At 37.0% G+C, this 27,403-nt stretch overlaps 1 protein-coding gene across 10 annotated transcripts; it reads right to left on the bottom strand.

Annotated features, from left to right (window-relative positions):
• Nucleotides 1–373: 373 nt before the first annotated feature.
• LOC139759624 (uncharacterized) lies at nt 374–27,038 on the bottom strand. Of its 10 annotated transcripts, none has more exons than XM_071681980.1 (7): nt 26,968–27,038; nt 23,560–25,145; nt 15,859–15,967; nt 15,351–15,506; nt 14,323–14,407; nt 9,991–10,099; nt 374–4,706 (listed from the first exon to the last, which is right to left on the bottom strand). In XM_071681980.1, the coding sequence occupies exons 3-7, from the start codon at nt 15,961–15,963 to the stop codon at nt 587–589; spliced, it is 4,575 nt and encodes a 1,524-aa protein (XP_071538081.1). In that variant the 5' UTR covers nt 15,964–15,967; nt 23,560–25,145; nt 26,968–27,038; the 3' UTR covers nt 374–586. The 10 variants fall into 10 exon arrangements, with proteins under 10 accessions (XP_071538081.1, XP_071538083.1, XP_071538084.1 ...); XM_071681982.1 differs by lacking the exons at nt 23,560–25,145; nt 26,968–27,038 and adding exons at nt 17,712–17,851; nt 18,106–18,139 and having other exon boundaries at nt 15,351–15,500; XM_071681983.1 differs by lacking the exons at nt 23,560–25,145; nt 26,968–27,038 and adding exons at nt 17,723–17,851; nt 18,106–18,139 and having other exon boundaries at nt 15,351–15,500.
• Nucleotides 27,039–27,403: the final 365 nt, after the last annotated feature.

Below are 27,403 nucleotides of genomic sequence, written 5' to 3'. Positions count from 1 at the left end.
CTCCAATTTGGTCTCCCACTTCTCCTCGTTCCCTCCACCTCTGACAAATATACATCTCCTCACTCATTCCCTCCAAGTGACCAAACCATTTCAATACACCCTCTTCTGCTCTCTCAACCACACTCTTTTTATTACCACACTCTAGATGATAATACTAGAGCTTTTCCTGTACATGGAATATAAACATAAGCTTAATCCCTTTGACTTTGAATCATAGAATTTCTTATCTTTCATTTAATTATTAATACAATTTAATTTGATTTAGTCAAAATCTATAACATACATCTCCATTATACTAAAGTTTTTAATTTCCAAACAAATTAATGAAAAATCATTGGTAAGATATTTCTGAAAAGGGAGTATATAGTCAATGTAATAATTATGTTTTAATTGGAATAAAAGTACTTTACAGTTTCAAATAAAATTTTATAAATTAAGCTCAATTACTACTATATACAATGCATCTTATACCATCAACAATCAAAAATAACTTAAGTGAAACAACTGGAGTCTAAAACAAATTTTGTACATGTAAAGAGACTGTAAAGTGCAGCATTTGCTGTATAACTTGATGATGTAACATACATCACTTCCCTAAAATCTTGGACCAAAGAGCTTCCTCCTCACTGTCTTCACCTTCATCATCTGATCCAAATATGGGTACAGCTGTGCTTGAACTTGGAACCTTTTCTGGTGCAGCAGATGATTGACTACACTGCTCTCCTGGTCCTATGGCTCCCTGAAGTGACGTACTCGATGAGTTGGATGCTTCATCTTTATCTTTCTTGACTTTCATACCAAACAATCGTTCATATTCCTCAATACTGCCAATGATGGGGACAAGAGGCTCAGCTGTCTTTTTCTGGGGTTCTTCAATTTTCTCTGCTGTTACAATTTTGGTGGCCTTGTCCTTCTTCTGGATCTTCTTACGAACTCGACTTAACATCTTACTGCTTGTAACAACCTTTTGAACTTTTTCACTCTGAAGCCACCTCATGCTCCAACTCGATCCTTCCAATTCAAAATCATCAAAATTGTCTGAACCCGAGTCTTTACTAGTCTCAATAACTCCAATAATTTCCGTTTCCTGACTAGCTTTTTTCTGAAACTTTTCATCAGACTTAGGTTCATAGTCTTCATAACTTACAGTTTCTTCTGAAGCTGGAATATTAGTTTCTTGTTCCAGACCAAATCTAAGACTCTGTTGGTTGGAAGTGGTAGATGTCATATCTTCTGCCAGTAATGAGCAATCAGTTTCACTTGCAGATGATATACTAGTATTCAATGTCTCCATTCCTGTACTAGGTTTATTTACCTTCAAGGGTTCTCCTTCACTTTCTTTTAATGATGAACCTAGAATATTTTCATTTATAGGTTTACATACCTTCATGGTTTCTCCCTCATTTTCTTTTAATGATGAACCCAGAACACTTTTATTAAAAGGTTTACATACCTTCATGGTTTCTCCCTCACTTTCTTTTAATGATGAGCCCAGGACACTTTCATCTGTAGGTTTATCTACCATTATGGTTTTTCCTTCACTTTCTTTTAATGATGAACCCAGAACACTTTCATTTAGAGTACTTGTTAAGAGACCAATGCCTTCAATGACAAGGGTGTCTTTGGATTTTTCTTTTTTCTTTTTCTCCTTTTTCATCCATGATTTATCTGGCATTACCATTTCCATTTTTCGTTGTCGCAACACACTTTTTCGAATTAGCCCAGTCTCAATTCTGATTGGCTCAACTGGACTACTATCTTTAATGTATTCTTCAATATTGCAATCATCATCTTTGTCATCATCACTGAATGCTAACTGCTCTGCCCCTTTGTAAAAATCCTCTGAAGGCTCCTCCCCACCAACACTACTAGCATTTGTGCCTTCAGAATCTGCACTTCTCTCTTGAAATTTCTGTTCTCTACCCACTATCATCTTTCTTTTTTTTAGTAAGTATTCCTCAGTGGCAATACTATCATTGTCATCTACTTCCATCACTTTCTGAGCTCTTCCTACACAATCTTCAGTTAGACTGTCAATCTCTTGCTCCTGCTCTATATATTTCTCTTCATTTTCTTGGGCATGAGAGATTTCTTTAATTTGAACCCCTTCCTCTTCTGCTATTTCCACACTTTTTTCTTTCACTTTCAGAGTAATTTCTTCTTCGAAAGATTCTGCAGAATCATTTATTACATCTTTGTTTCCTTCAACTCTAGTAAAATCTTTACAAGGAATGTCACTTTCTTCTTGAGAAGCTCTTTCATTTATTGCTGGTGTTACTTCCTTATCAATATCCTTTAAGTTTTCAACCAAAATATGATTATTCTCCTCTGAGTCATCATCTACTTCTTTGCATGACAACCCTGGTTCTGTTTCAGAACTGCAGCAATCAGTGCTCAAAGGAACTTTTTCCTGTAGTTTATTTTCAGTCACAACACAGTCTTTTCCTGTTGTCTCAGAATCATCAAACTTATCAAGCTTATCATCACTGTCACTGAACACTTCCTTTTCTGATGTGTCCACACAAATAACATTTACACTTACTGCTGGAAACTGAATGTCAGAGGAACTGTTTTGCTCAACATCATCACTTTGCTGTTTCTTTGCACCAGTATCATCTCTTTGCTGTAGATTTTCAACATCATTACTTTGCTGTGGTTTCTCTATATCATTATCATCACTCTGTGATATCTCAGCATAATTTTCATCCTGCATATCAAATCCAAGATTGTCTCTATTTCCTATTTCATCCTTAACATCATTCATATCATCAACTTGACAAGTTTCTGATTCTTTAACTGTTGTGGGACATGTAGAATTTGTTATATCTTCATCCTTTTCTATGGCAGCTTTGATCTCATCTTGTTTCTGTGCCTCTTTTCTGTTACAACTAACCTGTTCAAATGAATTATCATTATTCAGCTCTTTTAAAGGTTCACTTTTCTTAATTGGATGGCCCTTTGTTTCTGTATGGCACTCAAGCACTAAATCATCAGTTTCATCTTCTGGATCTCCTAATGTTTTGACCACTTTCACTTGTGATTCAGTGGTTTCTCTCTTGTTGACAGGTGGATCTATTTGTTTTGTATCTGCCTGTTTATGTTCTGATAAGACGTTTTTATGCCTACTTGATGCTGTAGTTACTGGGACTTTCTCTTGTATTTCTCTCTCACTGTCAGAGCTAATTACAATTTCTTCTTCTTTACTTGGTTTCAAAGTACCAATTACCCTAATACCTGATGACAAGTTATCAATAACTGAACTATTTACCTGACTCTGTTTTAATGGCAAGTCATCAAGATCTATGTTTGGAGTTATGTTAGGTGCTGACTTCTTTTGTAATGAGAAGCTAATGCTAGCTCGTTCCAATACTTGACCCTTAGCTGCTGATGCGAGTTTCTTGTCCAACATTTCCTTCTTGGAAGTTTCAAGATGGTCATCAAAATCTTCTTCGGAATCAACAAATTCAATGTCACACTTCTGGCCCCAGTTTTCCTCCTCCTCTTTGTTTTGTTTTTGGTTTCCAGGAGGTACTTTCAAATTACCTCTTTTGCCCATGTTGTCATTCCTCATTTGCTCTCTACTTTTTCTTTCATAACTTCGTTTGCCTTCATCTCTACTCTTCCAGTCAACACTCCTAGATCTTGAGCGACTTCGGGTATAACTTCTCCTCCTCCATCTCCTCCTCCTTCTCCTTCTGCTAACTGGACTTCTTGAAAGACTTCTACTATAGCTCCTAGACCTGCTTCTACTGCTATAACTCTTTCTCCTACTACTTGGTGAAGACGAATAATTACTGGCACTTGATATGTTACTAGGAGTACAAGCTCCCTCCTCTTCTTCATTACTATCAAGCTCACCTTCTTCTTTTTCTGAAACCTCTCCAGTGGCTTCCTCGGCCTCTCCTTCAGCATTATCTTCCTTCTTAGAATCCAAATCATCATTTCTATTCAATTTTAAATCATCATTTTCTTGTTCTATATTTGGTTCTCCTGCTTGATCTTTTTGCATCTCCAAACCCTTTGCTTTATCTTCATCTTCAGAAGTCTTTCGTTGTCTGTATGTCCTATTTTTCTTGGCACGTTTCATCCGTTCCTCAAATTCCTTACGGGTGATTTTCTTCTTCTTTTGGACATGTCTCTCTGAATTAATACCATCTTTTGATCTCTTTTTATATTCACCACAATTACTATCACCACTATAACTTTTCTCTCTCTTATCTCGAACTCTCCTTCTACTATCCTTTCTAGTATCACTATCCCTGGACCTATGACTTCTGTGGCTGGTCTTTCCATCTCTGCTTCCATTGGACTTGTCACCTCTCCCAGTTTCACTAATGGCTTCCTCTAGAGAGGTCTTAAGTAGTAAATCACCTTTCAAGTCTGACTCTACAGCCTTCTTTGATTCAGCCTTTGCAGCAGTCTCTTTCTCACTTCTTAATTGGTTATCTTCCTTTGTTATTTGTTTTGCACTCTGCATGACTGCTGCTATTGCATCTTCAGCTATCTTTTTTCCATCATCACCCTTCTCCAACATTGTTTTGATGATTCGAGCTCTCATCTCCAACTCTAAGAGTTCCAAGACACTCTTTCCAGCGTCAGAACCTAAGCCTCCTTCTGTGCTGTCTTCCAGGCCCGGTTCGACTTTGATTTTCTTCTGTAGGAAGTCTTTTGGTATTTGTTCACTGCTTAACTTTCTCTTGTCTCCCCTTTAATAAAAAATTACCAAGATATGAATAACAAGTGAAATTATCTGCAGAGAAAAAACAATTCAATGAGGCCACAACCAAAAGCCAAAATATTTATGCATCTACCACTGTGCTTTGAAAAAGGCAATCTCTCTCTCACTCTCTCTCTCACACACACAATTCTGAATGCAAAAAGGACTTAGGGGGTTGAAATCATCCCTAACCTAACATCAGAGTTCCACACTAGGAGAATATTTTAGGAGACAAACCATCTACTGGTAAATACTAGAAGAGCTTTCAAATATACAGATAAAGAAATATTTAGCAAGCTGTTCATTTCCTAAATAAGGCCCAAACTAGAAAATGCTTCTAAAGTTTGGTCACCACACCTAAAGAAGTATAAAAAGCTAACAAAGGAGGGCAACAAAGACAGTTCCAGAATTATGATGGTGAGTTACAGGGAAAGGCTACAGGCTTTACATATGTCCACCTTGCAAGAGACAAGACTCACGTGAGGGTGACCTGATCACAACCTTTAAGTTTTTAAAACAAATCAATGAAGTGGAAAGTAAACAGTTTTTGTGTGAGTTGTAGGGACAGGGCAACTAAAGGACATAATATGAAATTCAGCAAGAAACTTGCTAAAGAAGATGTAAAGAAGAACCTTTACTGCATACTGTATAAGAGAGGTGGATGAATGGAATAAATAAGATCACTAAGGACATGGTTAAAGTATGCAGCATACACTAATTCAAAATGTAGTACGATAGTGCAGAGTGTGTAAGACATGAGTCCCTAAAAGAATGAAACTCCCTCCCTGCACAGTATGAATAAGTGATTACACACAAAGATGATACCAGAATTACAAGAGCTACAGAATGGAGAAAGGGTAGAAGCCTTCACACCCTGAGAGAAACAAGAGTGAGGAGTGACCTGATCAAAATCTTTAATTTCTTGAACCTGACTGATGATTAGAGAGTGAACACTTCTTCAGAAGGTGTGGGGTCCGGACAACCAGAAGACATACAATGAAATTAAACAGGAAAATTTTTAAAGAAGATATGAAGAAGTACTTTTACAGGATAAGATAGGTAGATGAATGGGATATACTGAATGAAGATATGGTTAATGAAAAGAGCAAACAAAAATCCAAGAAGTATATTAGTAAAGAAAGTTCAGGAGTTGGATCCCAATGAGGATAAAACTCCCCCCTGTTACTGTGGAAATAGGTAACAGTATTTTTTCACACTAGATGCAATAGCACAGGCAACTGAGAGCCTTAATCAAGGCCATCTCTTTAACGGTATGTAGCAATATATACCTTACTCTCAGCTAAGAACCAATCTCATCGACTACAGGGGAGGGTGAAAAGATGAGATGACAAGAGTAACTATTGCAACCAGGATTGAAACCTATGTGCTTGACCCTGGCCTGTCTATGAATGCATCACAGTCAGTGGTACTAACCATTACACCAAGGAGGTCCATAAAGAAAAAAAAATTACTGTACTGAGCAGTCACCAACTCAGTGTTCAGTATGAAGGGAAGAAAAAATGGCCTCTCGGGGTGACCATGGTCACAATCAAAGAGCTCTCAAGATGTCAAAGTATGTTTCCTCCCTATGGAAGTCCAGAAGTCCCTTAAACATTTATAAGAGACAACAAAAAAGTGTAGGAAAATGTGAACTACAATCACTACCAGAGTAAATGGAAAAATTCCCTCATGTTATATGCCAATGAAGACTGAAAGGATCACAAAGAAAAACTCTGACCTTGAATTAAGGATAACTAGGATGAAGAGCAATATGTTTCAGAATATAAATAAAATGGTATGGTGTAACCCTGATCCTGGTTCTTTTGATAAAAATGGGTAGCAAAATTCTGGCAGGAAGCTAAAAATCTTTTCCTCCTATATTACTTTCCAAAAGAAGGAATAAAGGAAGGAGCCAACCAATGATTCTTTCCTCAAAGGCTTAGATATCTATTCTCAGCGCTATCTTGCTCATACAGGAAGTAGTTTCCTGAATGCCTGTAGCCCTATAGAAGATAAAAGGGATTCCTAAAACTGCAAGATATGGTGTATGTACATAATGATCCAGCAAAATGAAGAAAGCTGCAAGCAACTACTAACTGTAAAGGGACCCTGTGAAGAGAGCTGCAGGCAACTACCAAATGTTAAGAGACCTGCCACACACCAGAATTCTTACTTTCCCCTTTCTTGTGCAAAACACAGCCTTGAGTTTTCCCCATCCACCACAGTATACCACAGGTCATACCCAAACATCTTGCACATTCACACACATTTTCACTATAGGGAGAAGATAGCCCAGTCATCACCTACTACAGGAAGCTGGTGACATCAACCCTAACCTTGGACCTTCAGAGTACTTTTGCCTACAGCGCTAAATACTCACCACCAAAAATCACTATTCCAGCAGATGCCAAAACTGCCACAAAGACTACTGAGAGCACTGGACAAGTAACAGATATTCAGACAAATATTCAAGAAGCACCTTCAGAAAATCCTCACACTTCCAGCATAAACACCCAACAAAAAAACACTCTCTTCTATTCAAAAATGAAGTCTACTGCTCCTCAGCATCCCGACTACAAACTAAGCATCCTGCAACTCCAAGCCAATGACATTAAAGAAAATGTAAAAAAATGCTCAATCAACTCCGAAAATAAGATCTACAAAGCTAGAAACCAGACTCGCATCCAGATCCATCCTCCCACCTTTCTGTAACTACATAACACTAAGACAAGATAGACAACACAGACAACAAAGACAAGAGGAGGGCTCAAAATACTCAACCACCAAGTCACACTATTGTCTGACACAACTCAGAGTACAAAACAGCTCACAGACAAGGACAACAATAAGAATTAAATTTCACTGTACTAAATGCAACTTAACTAATACCTACAAACCTCTTTCCACCAAGTGCACTTTCAGATAAACTCCCCACCTGCAGAATCTGATTGACATACCCAGCATGTATCTCTACAGAGACTTCAGTGCCCACCAACCCACATGGCTGAAAATTTACACCCAAGCTTATCAAGGTGATCTATTCAAAAACCAACTACATCTCTGCAATATCCTCAGCCTATGCAACTAGCCAACCAACACTGCACACAGAGACCAACTGGAGCATGCTACATGACCTGTCCTCTGACCACATGCCTATTTCTATAACACTCTATCTGGACCATCCAATCCATACATCAAACAAAACAATTTACTCAAATGCCAAGAAAGTGGACTGGCCAGCCTTCACAGTTTATGATACTAAACCTCCATAACTTCAGCACATGATTTGCCATACGTAAACAGGCAATCTCACACTACATAAAAATCACTAACCAAAATAGCTTAAAGCTCATACAGCAAGAACATAGAATGAAATATAACCCAAACTTCTTCCCACAAGTTGCATATCTCATCAAACAAAGAAACCAGCTCAGACAAAACCATGCATCAATAAAAATTACAAGACAAATCTAACCTCTTTTCAACACAATCATTAACCTAATAACCAAAAGGCAGTGCAATAAACCATAAGACTCACAGCAACCAACTCTTGTGCACATTAATGAAGATCCTCACCTACCACACAAACCCAGATCCCATTCATGAAGCATTTTTGACCTAATCCAATGACATCCCTTCTCTCAAAGAACACATAAACATACTTATGATGCACTATCTAAAAGTCAGCCACAAACCAATCACACGTCTAAAGAAAAGTAATTAAAACATACATGAAATCCATACAAAAACTACTGTTCACCAATCCCTCGCTCCCACCAATACAAACAATGGAATTAAAAACTTAAAGTACTGTCACTTAAAATACATTGGCCACTCCTAACAACACAAAAGATTGCTAACATCAAGAAACATGCAAAAAATAACACCAATACTAAAACCCTCCAAATCACCCACCTCCTCCTCATCTTACTGCCCTATAATATCACTGTCTTCACACTCCATAATCTGAAAAATTAGGCCACTACAGAATCAAGCAAAACATATCACTCACCAACACAATATGGTTTGAAGCCTAAAAACTCCACAACCACACTACACACTGTCCATACACAATATATCCTAGCTAGATGACCTCAACCAACCACAACCCCTGTCATGCACAATACTAAAGGCTACAGATATTAACAACTTAATTGGCACTGTCCCCTGCCACATTCTCACCCAAAAGGTGCTAGTCTCCACCCTCCATAAAAATGACAAAATGTAGTTAACCAGCTTCATAGCTGGCTGTCATGCCAAAATCACTCACAACAGCTTGATGTCTAAAACCCTTACATTCTACAATGCAGTTTCCCAAGGAACAATCTTACTCCAACCTTCTTCTAACTCTTCCTACATGTCCTCCCATCACCTCCATCAAATCACAGTATAAAGGTCCCCTCATATGTGCACCTCACAATCACATCATAACTCTCTAATACTGAAGCAATGAATATCTATTTTTTCACATAAGTCTACAGTCTTTCAACCTCAGACAGACATGAATCTAACTTGCATCCTCCAGTTGCTTTGAATAAAAACTCACTGTCACTCACCAAAAAACACCAACTATTTTAGCATCACACCCTCCAGCATGTTCAAGCAATAATTACTTATGGCATATTTCACTCCATCTTTCAACCTTGTCCGTGGTTTCCATCTCCTCCATGTTCTCTGCACTCCTGATGCACATATCCTCACAGTCAGTCTTCCCTCACTCATCCTCACCATATAGCCAAACAAATTTGGCTAGTCCTGCTTAGCTCATTCTAACCAAACCTTTGTAAAAAAGTCATGATTCCATAACTTTAAGCTCCAAGTAGATGACTAGTTACTTTTGAGTCTGGTGAAGTGGAAGTCATTATGAAGGTAGCCATGTGGAGAAAGGGTAATGACTCAAAAAATTTGGGAACTACTGATCTTCAGGATACCAAGCTCATCTGTTTACTTACCTTTTGAGACTCTTTTATACTTATTAACACCATTCAACCTTATCTTGCCTCCTACACCGTTTATGTTGATAGCTCTAACATTCTGTTTTACACATTCTTCCATAAACACTAATAGTACCTTAGCCCAAGACCATTTCATTCACCAAATATTTTTAAGAATTTCTGACCTTCAGTGAATCATAAGACTACATATTCAGTCCACTATCCAAAATTTGCTTTTCCAACACATGATAAATTAACTACTTTCAACTCAAATTTCAAGGGATGCATTACAGAATGCTCTGCAACTCTTTCCATAAGCCTCTTTACATCTTTACTCACTTGGTATTATTCTCTTCATTTTTAGCTCCCTCATTTGTTGCTTTTTCTTTATCTTCTTTCTCTTCATCATCATCTTCGTCACTGCCAGATGATCCTTCCATCACTTGACCTGCACACCAAAAATAAAGTTTCTATGAAAGAGCATGCACAAAAAATTCTTTGGAAAACTGAAATGGATTCTGTGCAAAATGGTGAATTAAAGAAAAATGTCTCCAAAGGTGCAGCACAAAATTTGCTATATGAGCAACAATAAGATATAGAAAAAAGTGTCTGAAGGATAGATTTACTCCTACCATGGCAGGATATTATGTAAGATATTCCTCCCTTCTACTACAGGCTGAGCATCCCAAACTTGAAATGCTCCAAAATCTGAAATCTTTTGAAATGCAACATGGTGTTAAAAGCAGAAAATTCCACACCTAAATACATTATTTTTTCATTGTATTAATGGTATTTCATATTTCTTTACTGTTAAGTAGTTATACATTCAGAGTCAGGAATGAAGGTGATGCCAAACCACCACAGACTGTCCATATGGGCAGCCGAGGCTGTGACACCCTAGCTCTCTGATGGTTAAATGTTACACAAACTTTGTTTCATGCACAAAATCATCAGAAATATTGTATAAATTACCTTCAGGCTATGTGTATAAGGTGTACATGAAACATAAATGGCTTTTTGTATCCAGACTTGGGTCTCATCCCCAAGATATCTCATTATATATATGCAAACATTCCAAAATCTGAAAAAATTCAAAATCCGGTCTCATACCTAAGATCTCCAAATTTGCTGATGATATTAAACTAGGAGGTAGAACTGTAAACAGGCTGGACTAAGAAATGATTCAAAGAGATCTTAATTTACTAGCAGAGTGGTCAGACAAATGGCAAATGAAGTTTAATGCAGACAAGCGTAAAGTTATGCACTTTTATGACAAGAATATATGTTACGACTACAAACTATTCGGAAACTCTTTAGCTTATGTAAATGAAGAAAAGAACCTTGGCGTTGTCATTAGCAACAATCTAAAGTACACTAAACAGTGTCCAGCAGCAAGCAAGAAAGGCAACCAATGTTAGGTTTCATAGCCAGGCACATATATTACAAGACACCGGAAAAAATTCTCACACTTTATAATTCTCTAGTAAGATTACACCTTGAATATGCAGTCCAATTTGGTCCCCAAACTATAAAAACGACAAGGAGAATCAGAGCAAGTACAAAGACATGCAACAAAATTGATCCCATCCCTTAGAAATCTGGCATACAAAGAAAGGCTAAAATGATTGGATCTCTTCTCCCTTAAAAGATGTAGACTTCGCAGTGACTTAATCCAAGTGTGCAAAATTCTGAACAAGTTCGATAAATTAGATCACAAACATCTTTTCAAAATACAAGAAAATAAGGTTACCAGGAAAAACAGAATAAAACTCAAAGCTAAAAGATGTAGTATGGATGTGGGAAAAAGCTTTTCCTATGTGTTGAGCACTGGAATAAGTTATTGTCAGACGTAGTGAATGCTAAGACCATAAATACTTTCAAAAATCGTTTAAGTAAAAATCTTAAAAATTCAGGTATACTCTAAGAAAAATGCCAGAAATAAACTGTAAAAACAACAGCAGTAACAAGGACACTGGAAGGTCAATGTGCACTAGGAGGGAGTCAGTAATAGCTTAAAAAACTGCTGAGTGGAATTATATTCTCTTGTCAGGTTAAAATCCTTTGCTTTTTTTTTTTACCAGACAACCCAGTCATGGGTCAATCAGGCTTCCTGTTGTCTGTCTTTCTCAGGTAAAATGTAAACTTCTAGTCCCTTCCATTTCAGATAAGGAATACTTGACCAGCACAATAAGTCCTACAAATGTTCTTGGCATATGGAAGCAAAATTATAAAAATATTGTAAATAAGATCCTACTAAAAAAGTTGTAAGCATACAGCTGAATGCAGTACCACCCTATTCTAATGTCAACCAACTCAAAAAAAATTCCCTTAATTACAGTGTCTGCAAAAAACATTGTCTACCTCACTATACACTTTCAAAAGCGATGTCACACTTACATCATAGTACTTTTTCATCCTTCCTTTGGCTCTGATTACTACCTACAGGTCTGGGCATGGAACTGGAAATGTTCCTGAAGTATTCTAGGTCCATGAACGCAGCCATCTGATCGTGCATTCTGAGCACCTAGTGTACATAGAAATCTCACGAGTACCCACACTTTCTTACTTCCAGGAAAGAATTTGGGCTTTCTACTCCTTCAAAAGATAAGATTCAACTATCCTGAAACACAGATGGAAGATCTACAGCACTCAGATGCAAAATTCTCAAAATGAAGTGGCAGCCAGGAGGAGTAAAAAAAAAACACCCTTCCCTCAAGATAGCCTCAAGCATACTGAGGCAGATGGCTGGTGCTCACACCATTAGAAACACTAGTATCAGCAATCAGATAAACAAGTATTTCACCATGAGAGTTTCATGTGCTTGTACCCACAAAAACTTTAACCATGTATCATCTTTGAAAATATATGGGGGTGGACAATTTTTCCCAGACACTGTTAAAAAAGATTCAAACAGCATCCACAGATCTGAAAGCAGGGTTGGTAGGAAGCAGAACTCAGTTTTCTTGGTCCATATTCTACCACAAAAAAGATAGTAGTCCCTCTCTCTGAACTAAAATTTTTCCTGCAACATGGAAAACTTTTAAAGAAAACTTCTACACCTGCATAATTCAAATGGAATATTTGAGCCACTACGAAGTGGACATTAATTCCTATATTCTTCTACAGCATAAACAATAAAGGCATTTATTTTACAGAACTCACTCCCAAGGAAAAACTTAAATATCTAAATCATATATTGTCAGAAGCAGTGAAAAGTTTTTATCGAGGATGTAAGGCATGTGTACGTGTAGGAAGAGAGGAAAGTGATTGGTTCTCAGTGAATGTAGGTTTGCGGCAGGGGTGTGTGATGTCTCCATGGTTGTTTAATTTGTTTATGGATGGGGTTGTTAGGGAGGTGAATGCAAAAGTTTTGGAAAGAGGAGCAAGTATGAAGTCTGTTGGGGATGAGAGAGCTTGGGAAGTGAGTCAGTTGTTGTTCGCTGATGATACAGCGCTGGTGGCTGATTCATGTGAGAAAATGCAGAAGCTGGTGACTGAGTTTGGTAAAGTGTGTGAAAGAAGAAAGTTAAGAGTAAATGTGAATAAGAGCAAGGCTATTAGGTACAGTAGGGTTGAGGGTCAAGTCAATTGGGAGGTGAGTTTGAATGGAGAAAAACTGGAGGAAGTGAAGTGTTTTAGATATCTGGGAGTGGATCTGGCAGCGGATGGAACCATGGAAGCAGAAGTGGATCATAGGGTGGGGGAGGGGGCGAAAATTCTGGGAGCCTTGAAGAATGTGTGGAAGTCGAGAACATTATCTCGGAAAGCAAAAATGGGTATGTTTGAAGGAATAGTGGTTCCAACAATGTTGTATGGTTGCGAGGCGTGGGCTATGGATAGAGTTGTGCGCAGGAGGATGGATGTGCTGGAAATGAGATGTTTGAGGACAATGTGTGGTGTGAGGTGGTTTGATCGAGTAAGTAACGTAAGGGTAAGAGAGATGTGTGGAAATAAAAAGAGCGTGGTTGAGAGAGCAGAAGAGGGTGTTTTGAAATGGTTTGGGCACATGGAGAGAATGAGTGAGGAAAGATTAACCAAGAGGATATATGTGTCGGAGGTGGAGGGAACGAGGAGAAGAGGGAGACCAAATTGGATGTGGAAAGATGGTGTGAAAAAGATTTTGTGTGATCGGGGCCTGAACATGCAGGAGGGTGAAAGGAGGGCAAGGAATAGAGTGAATTGGAGCGATGTGGTATACCGGGGTTGACGTGCTGTCAGTGGATTGAATCAAGGCATGTGAAGTGTCTGGGGTAAACCATGGAAAGCTGTGTAGGTATGTATATTTGCGTGTGTGGACGTATGTATATACATGTGTATGGGGGCGGGTTGGGCCATTTCTTTCGTCTGTTTCCTTGCGCTACCTCGCAAACGCGGGAGACAGCGGCAAAAAAAAAAAAAAAAATATATATATATATTTTCTGGTAAAACATTAAAAATCTGTAATCCTTGGAACCATTCTATGTGGAGGTTTTGGATTTTTATGGGTTTTAAAATGGCTTGTGGAAAACGTTACAAATATATGGTTTGGGAGGAAAACTATTAGAAGCAGTGAGGAGCTTTATCATGTGACAAATTAATGAAAGTTAAGAAAAACCTACCTAAATATCTCAGTGTAGAGTATAAGACTGTATAGACATTAAAAAAAAAAAGCAAAACAAATGCAGTACTCACCGTTAATACAACACAGGATACGCTTCTTGCTCATGCCACGCAATTCATGAAGGCACAGTTTCTTCAACTCCTTAAGAGGAATGCCCTTTGGAGAGAATAATATATATATATATATCAGCATTTTATCACAATACTAGAGCAAATCTAGAGCTCTTCCAGGGAGAAAGTGCAGAAAATAATATAAGGTTTAAGCAAGGCCAGCAAACCAAAAGTCAAAAGCACCAGGGAGTGGAAAGTCAGCAACATTTAAATGAATATAACATCACTTGTCCTATTAACTAACTTCTTTCTTTAAATGTAACTTCACTTGTCCTATCACTTGACTTTTTCTTTAAGTGTAAATCAATTTTTACTACACCTTATGCCTTCAATCTAACTACTGACCTACCACTACAATTCAAAATCCTAATGCTTTCAGTAACAACACCAGAAATGAGAACGAATGTCTTAAGAAACAAAAAAGTAAGCTGCTGTCACACATCAGAAACACAGAAAGCGTTAGGAAAAGACATGGTGACATCACACAGTCCTGCCTCACGCCTACATGTATGCCCTCCCTCCACTCTTGCACATGCATCCAACAGTTGTCCCCCCTATACCATATATCCTTAACACATCCCATGAAGCATTCCACTCAACACTGTGATATGCTTTCTCCATATCCATAAAAGCTGCATACAAACTTACATCTCGCTAAATACTTTTCTATGGTTATCTTTATTACAAAAATCTGATCCATACATCCCCTACCTTTCCTAAAACCCCCTTGTTTTTCACTTATTCTGCATTCAGTCACTTCCATCACTCTGTCAATTAATATTCTTGCGTACATTTTTCTTGATATACTAAACAGACTTATTCCTCTATAACTGCTAAATACATCCTTTGCTTCTTTTCCAAGACATTCCCAAACCATTCTTCAATCTTCCCCTTGAGCTTTGTTTTACTCAGAGTCAAAACGTCCACTGCTAAAAGCAGCAAAGAGTGTACAAGTTGGAAAAAAGGAGGGTGAGTGGTAAACTACAAACCTTGAGAACTGGTGGAAGCATTGCTTCTAGCTTTGATCCTCGTATAGTTGTAAACATCTGATTTACCAGTTCCTCTTGGTCCGAAACATAATGCAATAAAGGGTACAGCTTCTGATTCAAGTCCAAGTTGTCTCCATCACTCTCTGAATCCTGTTTCTTTGGAAACAGAACATAAACCTAAAGTGTTCTTTCTACAGACAATAAAATGAGTTGGATATCAAATGGTATAATAAACAGCATGTCCTGCGAGTCACAAGTCACTTGTATACAGACAACTATTCATGATGCTCCATGAGTGGAATAAATTGATAAAAGAAATACTATGTAAATACTTAATGGTATCATAGTATAATGCTATTTCAAAATCAAGCAATGATTAAACATATGGGAAAAAGAACTATGCAAGGTAAGCAATAAGGAAACACAAATCTTTATGAGAATTTGTGCATTAACAAGATACTCTATGCTATTCCAAAAATTGATAAACTTTTAATACATTCATACTAACCTCAGGACCCTTCTTATTTTTCTTCCTCTTAGCTTTTTTGTTTTTAATTTTCTTCATCTTAATTTTCTTCATCTTCGGAACAGCAACTATATCATGGGTGACCATATTCCTAAAAGGAGAACTGAGAACTTAGGAGAAAGATCTACACAAACATTGCAAACATCATTGAAAGCAGTAAAATAATCAGTTTTTCTAATAAAATGAACAGTTTGTTTGTGGTTAAGCTAATCTTACTGAAAAAACAGTAAAATAAATTTTAAGGAGATAATGAGGTTAAAACTCCTTCCTCAAAAGTTTATGTACATACACAGAAAATGGTATACAGTCTGGAATATAATTTCAAATCTATACCATTTTCAAATTTGGTGTTTCCCCTTAAAAATACCTAAAGAAGCATTACTAGATTTCATCAACTTGTTATGCCAAGACTGAAAAGTTTCCTTTGTTGAAGTTGTATCACCAGAGTACAATCTTCCGAAAGAACCCTTCACTCTGAAGGAGTCCAACCTTTCCATACTACTGACTTTAATGCACTACTGAAATTGCAAGGATCCCTGAAGCATAATGGGTCCTTAGGATCATAAAATAATAACAATATTAAAAATAATAACATCATGGGGACTTACAAGAGACATTTTCAAATGGGAACAAAAGATGTAGACTATGTAGATCACTTTTTACAGTCCATCTAAATATCTATCTATATCTCTGACACTTGATCCTACATGGAACTCCCTCAAAAGCGTGGCCACAACAATAGTCTTCATAACTAATAATCTCCAATGTCACTTCTTAGCCTTTAGTATCTCACCCTTAACAGGCCACTGGGAGAGGGCAACTCAAGCAGCATTTGCAATAACTCTTACCAAATGTTCCTACTGACTACTTCTATCTAATGCTCCTACCTAATTTTCCTTTCTACCACTTGTACCTAACGTTTTAGCCTAAACGTTTGTACCTACAACTTCTACCTACTGTTCCTTCCATTTTGGCAAAAGGATGGACTAGTGCGCAGCGCTCACCACAGGAAAATCTAGAGTTACAAAGAACAAGCTGCGTGAGTTAAGGGTTATTAAGGGTTATTATTATGTGCGACAAAGAGAGATTGTGGTTTGGACAGATTGCCAGTGGTCCACATGTGGGTGAGGCAGAAAGAAAAGACAGCTACTTGGCAAGGTCAAAGAAGAGCAACTTGACAAGCACTGAAGAGCTGGCTCACTAAACAGTTGTCACCAATCCTCTTTTGCTGTGGCTACTCCATGATGGAAGCAGGCATCAGAGATATAGATAGATTGATAGATACAGCTGAATTGAGTAAGTAATGCTGTGTTAAACTGGGGGAGTGTGTCCATGTTCACCCTCACAAAAGATACAGGTTCAAAAACTTACTGTACTAAAGGTGCAGCTCCATACCCAATACATTCAGGTAAAAGTTTTCAATGACTATTGTTTGATTGTGATTAATTATCCTGTGTCAAAAGGCAAACACTGACAAAACTTGTCCCATACGTTAAATCCTGATGATGCAATGATAAACCTAAGCAAACACAACTGACTGTAATGAAACCAACTCAAACTAGAGCTATTAATATAAGCAAATTCTTCTAACAATCTTGGTTTTCTACAACAGCTACAGAAACATTATCAAAGCATACGAACATGGTGGTACTGAGTGTGAAGCTCCATACTGAGTACGGTAAAGATTTGAACCCTACTTTTACGATCTCCCACGGCCCTTAATAAATGCATTACACACTACACCATCATCTGAAGGATATAGTCTGGCTGATGTTCATTCCTTGGCCCCCCCCCCCAAAAAAAAAAAAAAAAAAATAAATAAATAAGAAACTGACCTTAACCTAACCTAAGGTTGAAGGTGAAGTGTTGGGGGAGGTTGATGGGGAAAATATTGGTTAGGAATCCTCATCACATATTATCCTTTGGGCCGACTCTCATTTGAGGCACTGATAACATTTCAGCCACTGCTTATCGACTCGTATCAACAAAAACAGACTTTTACCTTGACAACTGCTTTTGGTTAACTAAAATCTAGATTCATTTACAAATATGACATTGGGTTAATTTTGGTGAAATATAAATCTCATGACAAAGAGGAAAAAACAAAGTATAATTACATGTACTTATTTCTAATGTGGTCCTCAGTGATACTTAATGATAAGTTTATCTGATAAATGACCTATACTGATATTCTCAGTTAATACTCTAGATCTGCAATTTCCCAGTTACCTATAAAACCTCGAGCAAACCTTCGGAGTAAGCAGGTTCTTGGTGGCTGTGAGTAACTTGTTTGTTTACATGTCACACGAACAGCTGTTTCTCTACGATTCTTTAAGCAATATAGAAACAAAATTGAGAATATCTTTTAAGTAATTTATTAGAGTCATAATTAACGAAGAAATTCATGATTATTTACCCCGTTACTTGAAAATGGCTTTACTCTTAATTTTCTTGTAAAGTAATAATCTGCAATGAATGTGCTTTCAGTCTGCAGTGAGTTAACTGTAAATTACTTGTTAACATTCTACAGTATCTGCATGATGCTAACTCACAAGTGTAAATGGTAAATATTAACTAAAATATGTAAGAACAAGATGACTCGACTGCTTGGGAGGTTGTATTCATAGGTTCTGATTATTTACAAGTGTGTAACCTTTAACATCAATAAACACCACATTTGCTCTTATATACCTAACCTTTACTGCAATTGACATTCTTTCTTTGGGATGTTTATTGTATTACAGCCTTATAATCATTCGTTGCCTTTTAAACTATTTATATAACTATATCTTTCATCTTTCTTTAAAGGTATCTTAAAATTTCATTTCATATAAACATATGACTTCCTTTCAGAAAAAATTCTTCGATACTTTGCCACATCCAGTTATTACCTGAAGATTCGCCCCCAACCTTTTCTAGGCAATCTGGTAAAAAAGAAAATGAGTTTGAATTTATATGTGATCATTTAATTCATATATGGCTCTGAGACTTCTGTATGTTTTTTCATTTCAGTGTTCACATATTGAGGCAGAACTCTGCATTTAGTGATCATGTATGACCAATCCTTAATGGACAACGAATAGTCAAAATAATGATTTCTGTTAGAGGTGGACTGCCATACAGTACTTCAACACCTTCACATTTTGTAGATTCTAGAAGCACGCGTGATGTAAGACCTTCGCAGCCTCGGGGACCGTAACAGCAGAATTCAACTGACAACTCATTAGCGCACATTTCAATTAGTTTGGTAATACGTAGTGATGAATTTCCCACCCCAAATGATTAAACAACCAGACGCAATCAGAAAATCTTGCGTGTGGTCACTCCTCGCGTTTCCTAAGCGTACAGAAAGCAAGTACCACTCCCAGTTCGTCTTAAAATAAACAAACATTAGCACTATTACTACCTGTTTCTATGGGTACATGTAAGACTGATACCCCATAATTGTAACCCGTTGCAAAAGTCAGTCTACGGTCCCCCCTCCCCTCTCCCCATATGGAAAAGACCTTACTATAGAGACTGCAAAAATATGTCGGTCATGAAATAAGATAGCTGTCCAAATTATCCTGGGAAAAATAATCATGATGGCTCTTGAACCAGTGACCAAGGTAATGGACTACTGATCTTAACATCCATGTATCTTCGAGATGCAATCATAAGTGCCTCTTACCGAACCACACTCATGGTCTGGTTGCACTCGAGCACAGATATTGAAGACCTGACTTTGGTAGTCAGTCCACAGTCAAACCAGCTGTCCATACACTCTAACTTTTCGTTGGAAGGAAGGCTCATAATGGTCAACCTCAGTACAAAGACTTGAGTTTACCCTTGTTTTCTCCATGGTGATGCATATGGTCCCATGTAAGTCCAACTAAAACTATCATATCACTTCTTTAGATTTTGGTTTACCTGTATGCAAATTTCTTTTAAATACAGCCAGGCTCATCACCTCTTTCATTAATCTCTATCATATTCTATGAATTACCCAATTAGCTATTCAGAAACAAAGAATGCCCAACCACAAATATACCTTCAAGCATATTCCGTTTCCCAAAATTGAATATTTAATCCCTCGTAATCGTTCCCCATACCCTCTAAATTGTTATTTCTTTCTACATAAAAAAACTAATCTCGTTACCATGACATGCCAAAATTTACATATGCCTTAATCATTTACTGCCTTCCCGTTTTCTTGGTTAAAAGACACATAAAAAATTACCAAATTTATTAAGTTCACTACAAATGCAAGAACAAACATTATTAGGATATTTTTTATTACCTTGCATAGAACATGTAAAAAATCTTAAAAAGTATTGTGAAATAATCCTTTCAAAACCATATATATATATATATATATATATATATATATATATATATATATATATATAATATATATATATATATATATGTTTAAAGATTCCCAAAAAACTTTGTTATAATCTATATAAGAATTTCCTTGTTGTTAGAATGAGTTGGATAACATCCAAAACCCCTTGGTAGTCCCTTTGTTTCACCATCTGAAATAATGGAAATATAACTTCTGCCTTTTTGAAGAAATTTTGATTCCATATGAACTACACTGATATGTTTATATAGTGTCACTGGAAGTAACTCTATGTAAGGTTTGATAAGAAATAAACAAGTAACTCAGTCTTGCAGTCATAGTTCAAATATCTAATCTATGGATCTTGCTTCTGTAATACTGCATGTGACAGCATATCAGAGTTTGTGAATAACACTGAGCCTTTGACATCAGAAAATTATTATCTTACCTCAGATTAATGCATAATAATGAACCTTGCTGTTCATCAGGATGTGGTCTTAAGGATCTTCCTAAAAATACTTTGCAGATAATTAATGCAAATTCTCAAATTCATTTGATACCGTATGTCTTCAGATTTGGTGCTGATTGGTATGTTCTTTCAAGCTTGAAAACTGACTCATCTCTGGATACATCCATTAATTTTCTTGATCACATTCAGTTGAAATCACCATAGTGTGTGTGTGTGTGTGTGAAGTCAAGGCAACAAAGAAGCGAAATAATCTACATTCCTCTGTTTAACTTAATAACTAAGGAATGGGGCAATATGAGTGCTGACTTAACTCTTCATACACTCAGACACATATCATATATAAATCCACACACATCCAAAAGCTTCCTAGTGTAAAAGTAGTGCAACCCATGAATCTCATGAGCCCACGTTTGCATCCAAGTCAGGCTGGTTGACAAAATGGTACTCTGCATAAGCAAAGCACAGTATGCAAGTCCTTTTATATGAAGATGATTTCAGTCACACCACATAACACAGTCCCTACACAAGGAACGCAACATACAACAATACATCACACAAATGTAATGTTGTCTTGCTCAAAATAAAAAGTCTGTATCAACAAAGAAATACAGTTTTTCTCTGTATATGAAAGACATGAATCCAATTTACTCCCTCCCATAACACTGAAAGGCATGAATTCAGCATACTCCCTCCCATAATGCTGAACATTCAATTTATCCCACATGACAAAACACCTTTACATCTCAACGCATACATATTTATACACACACACAGACATATACATATATACACATGTACATAACTCATAGTCTGCTCTTATTCATTCCCGTCGCCACTCCGCCATGCATGAAATGACAGCCCCCTCCCCCCTCATGTGTGCGAGGTAGCACTAGGAAAAGACAAAGGCCACAGTCGTTCACACTCAGTCTCTAGCTGTCATGTATAATGCACCAAAACCACAGCTCCCTTTCCACATCCAGGCCCCATATATATATATATATATATATATATATATATGGATGGATAAGTGTGAATGAGGCCAACTGTTTGTTTGTTTCTGACCCGACCTCACTATATGGGTAATGGTAAATATATATAAAAGTAAAGAAGAAGAGATCTATAACAAACTGTCTTATCAATCATATAAAGACAATAAAGCTTAACATTTCTGAAGAATAGCTTTTAAACCCAAATCATCTTACCAAGTTTTCTAATCTGTAAAATTGTTATGTTTAGAACCTTAAATAATATATGTATCATCTCAAGAACAATGTCCTACAGAAACTGGGCCAACCACTGATACTAATAAACTAAATAATATAGTTCTCGTGTTGTAAACTAATGATCCTGGTTATAAAAATTAATGACCTTTCAGTTACTTAAACAAATACATCTGGGAGAAAAAACATACTTCAAAACCTGTGACAACAAAGAAATACCACATAAATCAATTGCCAACAAAGAAATACAGTATAAATCAAGAGGCAACAGTTAATCCAGCTACAGGTAAAGGAATTCTGTTATTAACTAAAGCAGAACAAGGACAATCCCATTTTTATCTTGCACCTGCATCAAGGCTGCCCTAATACAAAGTTTTTGTTTCTGAATATGTATGCTAAAATATATTTCCACTGAAACTATTCACAATTCTTTTAAAATCTACATACTGATATCTTCTCCAAACAAAAGATTTACTCCTATTTTGTCATGTTAAGAGTTATACAACATTAATTGGAAGGTCATTATTCAGGCCTTTTTCAGGCCATCTATACATATGTGTTAATCTCACACAGAATATAAGTATCTTATCATAAATCCTCAGTAACTGTTAATACTACAATAAAAAAAAAAGATTAATTTCATAGATGACTATGGAAAACTGAATAATCTTCACATGGATATATTTTGGGGGTAATTTTTCAAGTCCTATTGTCAAAATTCAAATGAAGCAATATCTTTTTCAGATTGTCAAGCCTTAATCTCTACCCATAAAATTATTCATTTCAACTTCTGATCTTTATGAACTATGTCTGTAATCATTCAAATTTTTTCATTTAACTCTTTTCTGTTATGGTTTAAAGTACCCTGTGAAAGAGCTCCTTTGGAAAATGATAAGATCTACATATGATTTAATAATCTGCTCTGGCATTTAAGAAGTAACAGAGCTTCAGTGGTGAACACAGTGAATTACTCATTATCTAATGCAGGCATCTCATGACTGCAATACCAAATATCTAATAATATGCTGTACATCTATAAAGGTAAATACAGCAAGAATAGTTGCAAAGACTACACTGGAATATTTATGTTAAATTTACATATCAACACCAGAATTTTAAAGATAATAAATTCTGGTCAATATTTACAATTCTTATATGTGTCCCTGGGGATAGGGAAGAAAGAATACTTCCCACGTATTGCCTGCGTGTTGTAGAAGGCGACTAAAAGGGGAGGGAGCGGCTGGAAATCCTCCCTGTCGTTTTTTAATTTTCCAAAAGAAGGAGCAGAGAATGGAGGCCAAGTGAGGATTTCCCTCAAAGGCTCAGTCCTCTGTTCTTAACGCTACCTCGCTAACGTGGGAGAAGGTGAATAGTATGAAAGAAAGAAAAGAAAGTGTCAAGATATGGCCCAGGTCTGTTTACTCAGATTTATTTGACCTACAAAAATTTTTTTTTGTTGTAAACTGTGAACTCACACTACAAATTCTTCCATGCTATATCTATGAAGTGAGTTAATCTTTCATAACTATAAGTCATAAGGCTCATTACCATTACATGCAACACTGGAGCTCCAGCTATGAAAATGAGTGCACTGAATGTTTGTAGGCGTGATGTTAGGAACTACAGTAAAGTCTTCTCTTGCACATGATTGGATTTTACAAATTACTCACTTGAGTATTTATGAAGTTCACCATCGTCTCTAAAAACATTTGATATCGGATTGGAATGCTGGTTACTGCATGAGAGGAAAGTTGTGCTTAAAGGTTTCCAAGTTGGTTATCATCAAAGCCCTCAACATCGACACAGTCACCAGAGATATTCTGGTGTGACTGATGACACAAATATATGTCCTGTGTTGAATGATGTGACACATTGACTGACTGAGAGTAAGGGTGACCTGGTCTAACATCACAGCCTGCTTGTTCAAGCAAGTAGTGCTGTTGGCTGCATGGAGTCATAGGGGAATGTCTGAGAGTCTCAGTTTTTAAAAGGGAACTCCTTTTGCACGGCTTAGCACAACTACCAATCCGCAGCTCCTCTGTAACACTAGAGGTTCGACTTTTAAGCCAGGCAGAGTCAGGCAATTTAGGCTGACAAAAGCTTTGATTATGATCTTGTTTTTTACCATGATTCCCTTTAATGTTAGTAAACCCTTTTGAATGAATCTGCAAATGTGTATCCAGAAAAACTTTTTTCTTGAAAACGTCACCACATGACATACACCTCCAACTCTCTCCTGTATGCAACTTCATATGGCTAACTAGAAGACCTTGACTCATAAATGTATGCCCACATTTAGAACACCTGAATGGCCGGTCTGCATTATAAGTTTCCAAGTGTTTTATGAGATATTTGGATGTGGCAAACTTCCTCTCGCATCCTTTGCACTGATACTGCTTAAGCTTTCCACGACGATCTAGATGTCGTGCAAGATGGGTTTTATTAGTGAACATTTCTAAGCAAAACGAACACACTTCTGATTTAATTTTACCATGGTGATATTCATGCCTCCTCAAACCCAACTCTGAGGAATATCTGTGACCACAAGTTAAGCATTTATGAGGAAAATCTCCGGAAACTTGCTTTATATGTCTTTGTAAGTGTGAAGCACATGAATAGCCATTTCCACACAAAGAACATTTAAAATATTTTTCTTTTCGGTGAACTGTTTGTACATGATCTTTTAACTGCTTAAAATCTGGGAATCTTAACTCGCAGAGACAGCAAGGTTCCTCAGTTTGAAAATGAATCCGTTCATGATTCCTGCAACTGGACTTTAGCATAAAAGTATGACTACAATAAGAACACTTGAAGCTATAACCATTATCTTTGGCTGTGGTTTGTAAGAGGTGTTTCTTTAAATATCTAAGCTCTTTAAACTTATGACCACACTCATCGCATTCATACCGATTTGCACCCATATGATTCTTTAGATGCAAAACCAGTTTATCTTTTCCTTTGATCTTTTCACCACAAACGTAACACTTGTATTGAGTTTTGACAGGCTTAATTGCATTATTCAACTTCATCTGATTCTTCTCTACTTTTAATCTACTGGCTGATCCTCCAGCAGCATTTGACATATTTTGATTTTCTATTTTAAATTCTTCCCTGATCTCAGAGTTTACACCACCATGAGTTTTGCTGAAATCAGTGGAACTAATATCCATTGTGCTCCCAGAAGAGACAGATGAGAATGGGTCTCCTGGTGTTCCTGATGTTTCTCTAATAACTCCACCATTCCTTGATTTCCAACCTGTCAATATTGAATATAGTACAATGAATGCAAACACACAAGACCTCAAGATATCACAAAAAAGCAATGCATCAAAATATTAAATATGAACCAACCAAATATATACTTTCTACTGATCAGTATTTTGTGGCAATCATGTTGCAATGGATTCAAAGGGACTGAACCAGAAACTACCAGCTTTAGTGCATTGTTTAGGTTTGCTCTCATGCCTCAGTCTAACCTAAACTAACCAAATTTTGCAGTTCAATGGTACTGTATTTTAGGATGGATAATATACAGACATCCAATACCCAAAGAAAACATTCAAACAAAAGTCAACTTATATAAAACTGTTACTAAATACAGATACTTCGGACATGATCAATGCAACTGTAATTACCATTCATACATAGTAACACACACACACTCTTTCCTGTCCATTAAGTTCAGTTAACAGTATCATCACTTGACTCCCCAGCTTCCTAGGTTAGGTTAGGTGACTGTTTGGACACCCCTTATTATGTATTACTAAAACTAGATCGTTCTCTAAGTATGCAAATTTCTTTATATACCTACAAATTCTTCTCTACTTAAATGTTGTTTACCAGATTCATGCTATCCTTTCTTAATTCTAATAATTCATTCCACCTAATTTGGGAAATGTAATTGTGTTAATGAAGTTTAAAAGCACAACATCAATCTTTCATTTGTGCTTGAGATTATGTGGGATGTATCTCCGGTATCTGCACAAGGGAAAAAATGAAATCACCACCTCACTCAGACAAGTGAAACATTATTCTTAAGCAATATCAATTACAATTCCAACAATTCATTCCCTATATATTTATGAGTCAATTAGACAGAAGAAATGAGACTGAAACAAAGAAGTACCTAATAAAACAAATCAAGAAGCCCTATCATGGTTGGGCATGTGGATGGACTTTTTTGTCACCCCATCAGTCATACAGCTAACCTGATGATCTCATTCTCTGTACACCAATGCATCATCACTCTTGTCCCTTCAAACCATGTTACAACTATTCCACAGGTAATGCCCGCAATGACACACAAGAATAATTTTGCAAAGATTCTATAATGCTGCACTAAAGTCCTTATTTTCCGTGGACTTGGCATATGTTAAATGAAAATTCCTAACTTCCTGATCATGACGGTATCAAACCTGAACTCGATGGTACAACCCTTACTAAGGAATGATGGCCAGGCTTGGACCTGATCCTTATTGAGGGCCATTGTACCTAGGGGTCGTATATTCATCTCCAAGGACGGTACTTTTGCGTCAGAGTGGTTGAACATTAATTCCGGCAAGTCTTTCATGTGGGTCAAGAATAACTTCCGAAAACAGAAACTTGGATTACTTCACTGGTGTCCGCCACCCATTTGGAGAATGCTCTTCCGTCAGGGTATTCCAGCTTTCCATGCAATCCTTTTTGAGATGCCATCCCTGTTGTTTTTAAGACCGACCTCAATGTATATTTGTTTGGTTGTTGGTTGTGTGCTGTTAAACTAATAAGGATAGGTTGGCAGATCGCATGAGAGACATATCGGCAAATGTGGAAGTATACTAATGAATACATACGTATATAGCCATATAAACAAAACAAGATCAGGATTAACAGATGTACATATAAAGACGTGTATTATAGAAATGAAAGATGGTGTATGTACGACAGACACATCCACCAAAAACAAGGATGTGCAGTTTTCCACACCGGAAAATAAAACTCAAAAACTATTGTTCCATGAGAATAATACTGTGAATTCTCACACACACACACACACACACACACACACACACACAAAGTCCCACATTCATACACCTTACCTGTCATCGTTTTTTCGGTGCTCGCCGCTGACCTGATTTTTTCGGTGCTCGCCACTGATCTGGCGGCTTCGCTGATAGTCCTGTGGTATGAAATTCGTTCATTAATCGCTTGTATCAGTATATCTAACGATAAAAACTCAAATAATTGATACACTGAATAAAACTATTGTGTTGTGCAAATGCACAAGTGAAACTTTCGAACGCGCGAAATCCTCTAAATACATGCTAAACTGTGAAAACGACCCTGACATATCAAAGAAGTTTTGGGGATAATATAGCACTTTGTGCCATTTACCTCTGCCAATTAAGGACTTACTTATGAACTGTTTAAATGAACTTACTGATTTGTAGAGCCCTCTGCCAAAAAAATATAGCAACCATTGTGTAAATGGATTTTAGACAAGCACACTCACTACACATTTTTTGTGCCATATCA

This window comes from Panulirus ornatus, chromosome 33 (assembly GCF_036320965.1).
Source record: "Panulirus ornatus isolate Po-2019 chromosome 33, ASM3632096v1, whole genome shotgun sequence".
NCBI classification, from domain to species: Eukaryota; Metazoa; Arthropoda; class Malacostraca; order Decapoda; family Palinuridae; genus Panulirus; species Panulirus ornatus.
Note: the sequence above shows the minus strand (reverse complement) of the source record. Positions and strands in the feature narration are given on the sequence as shown.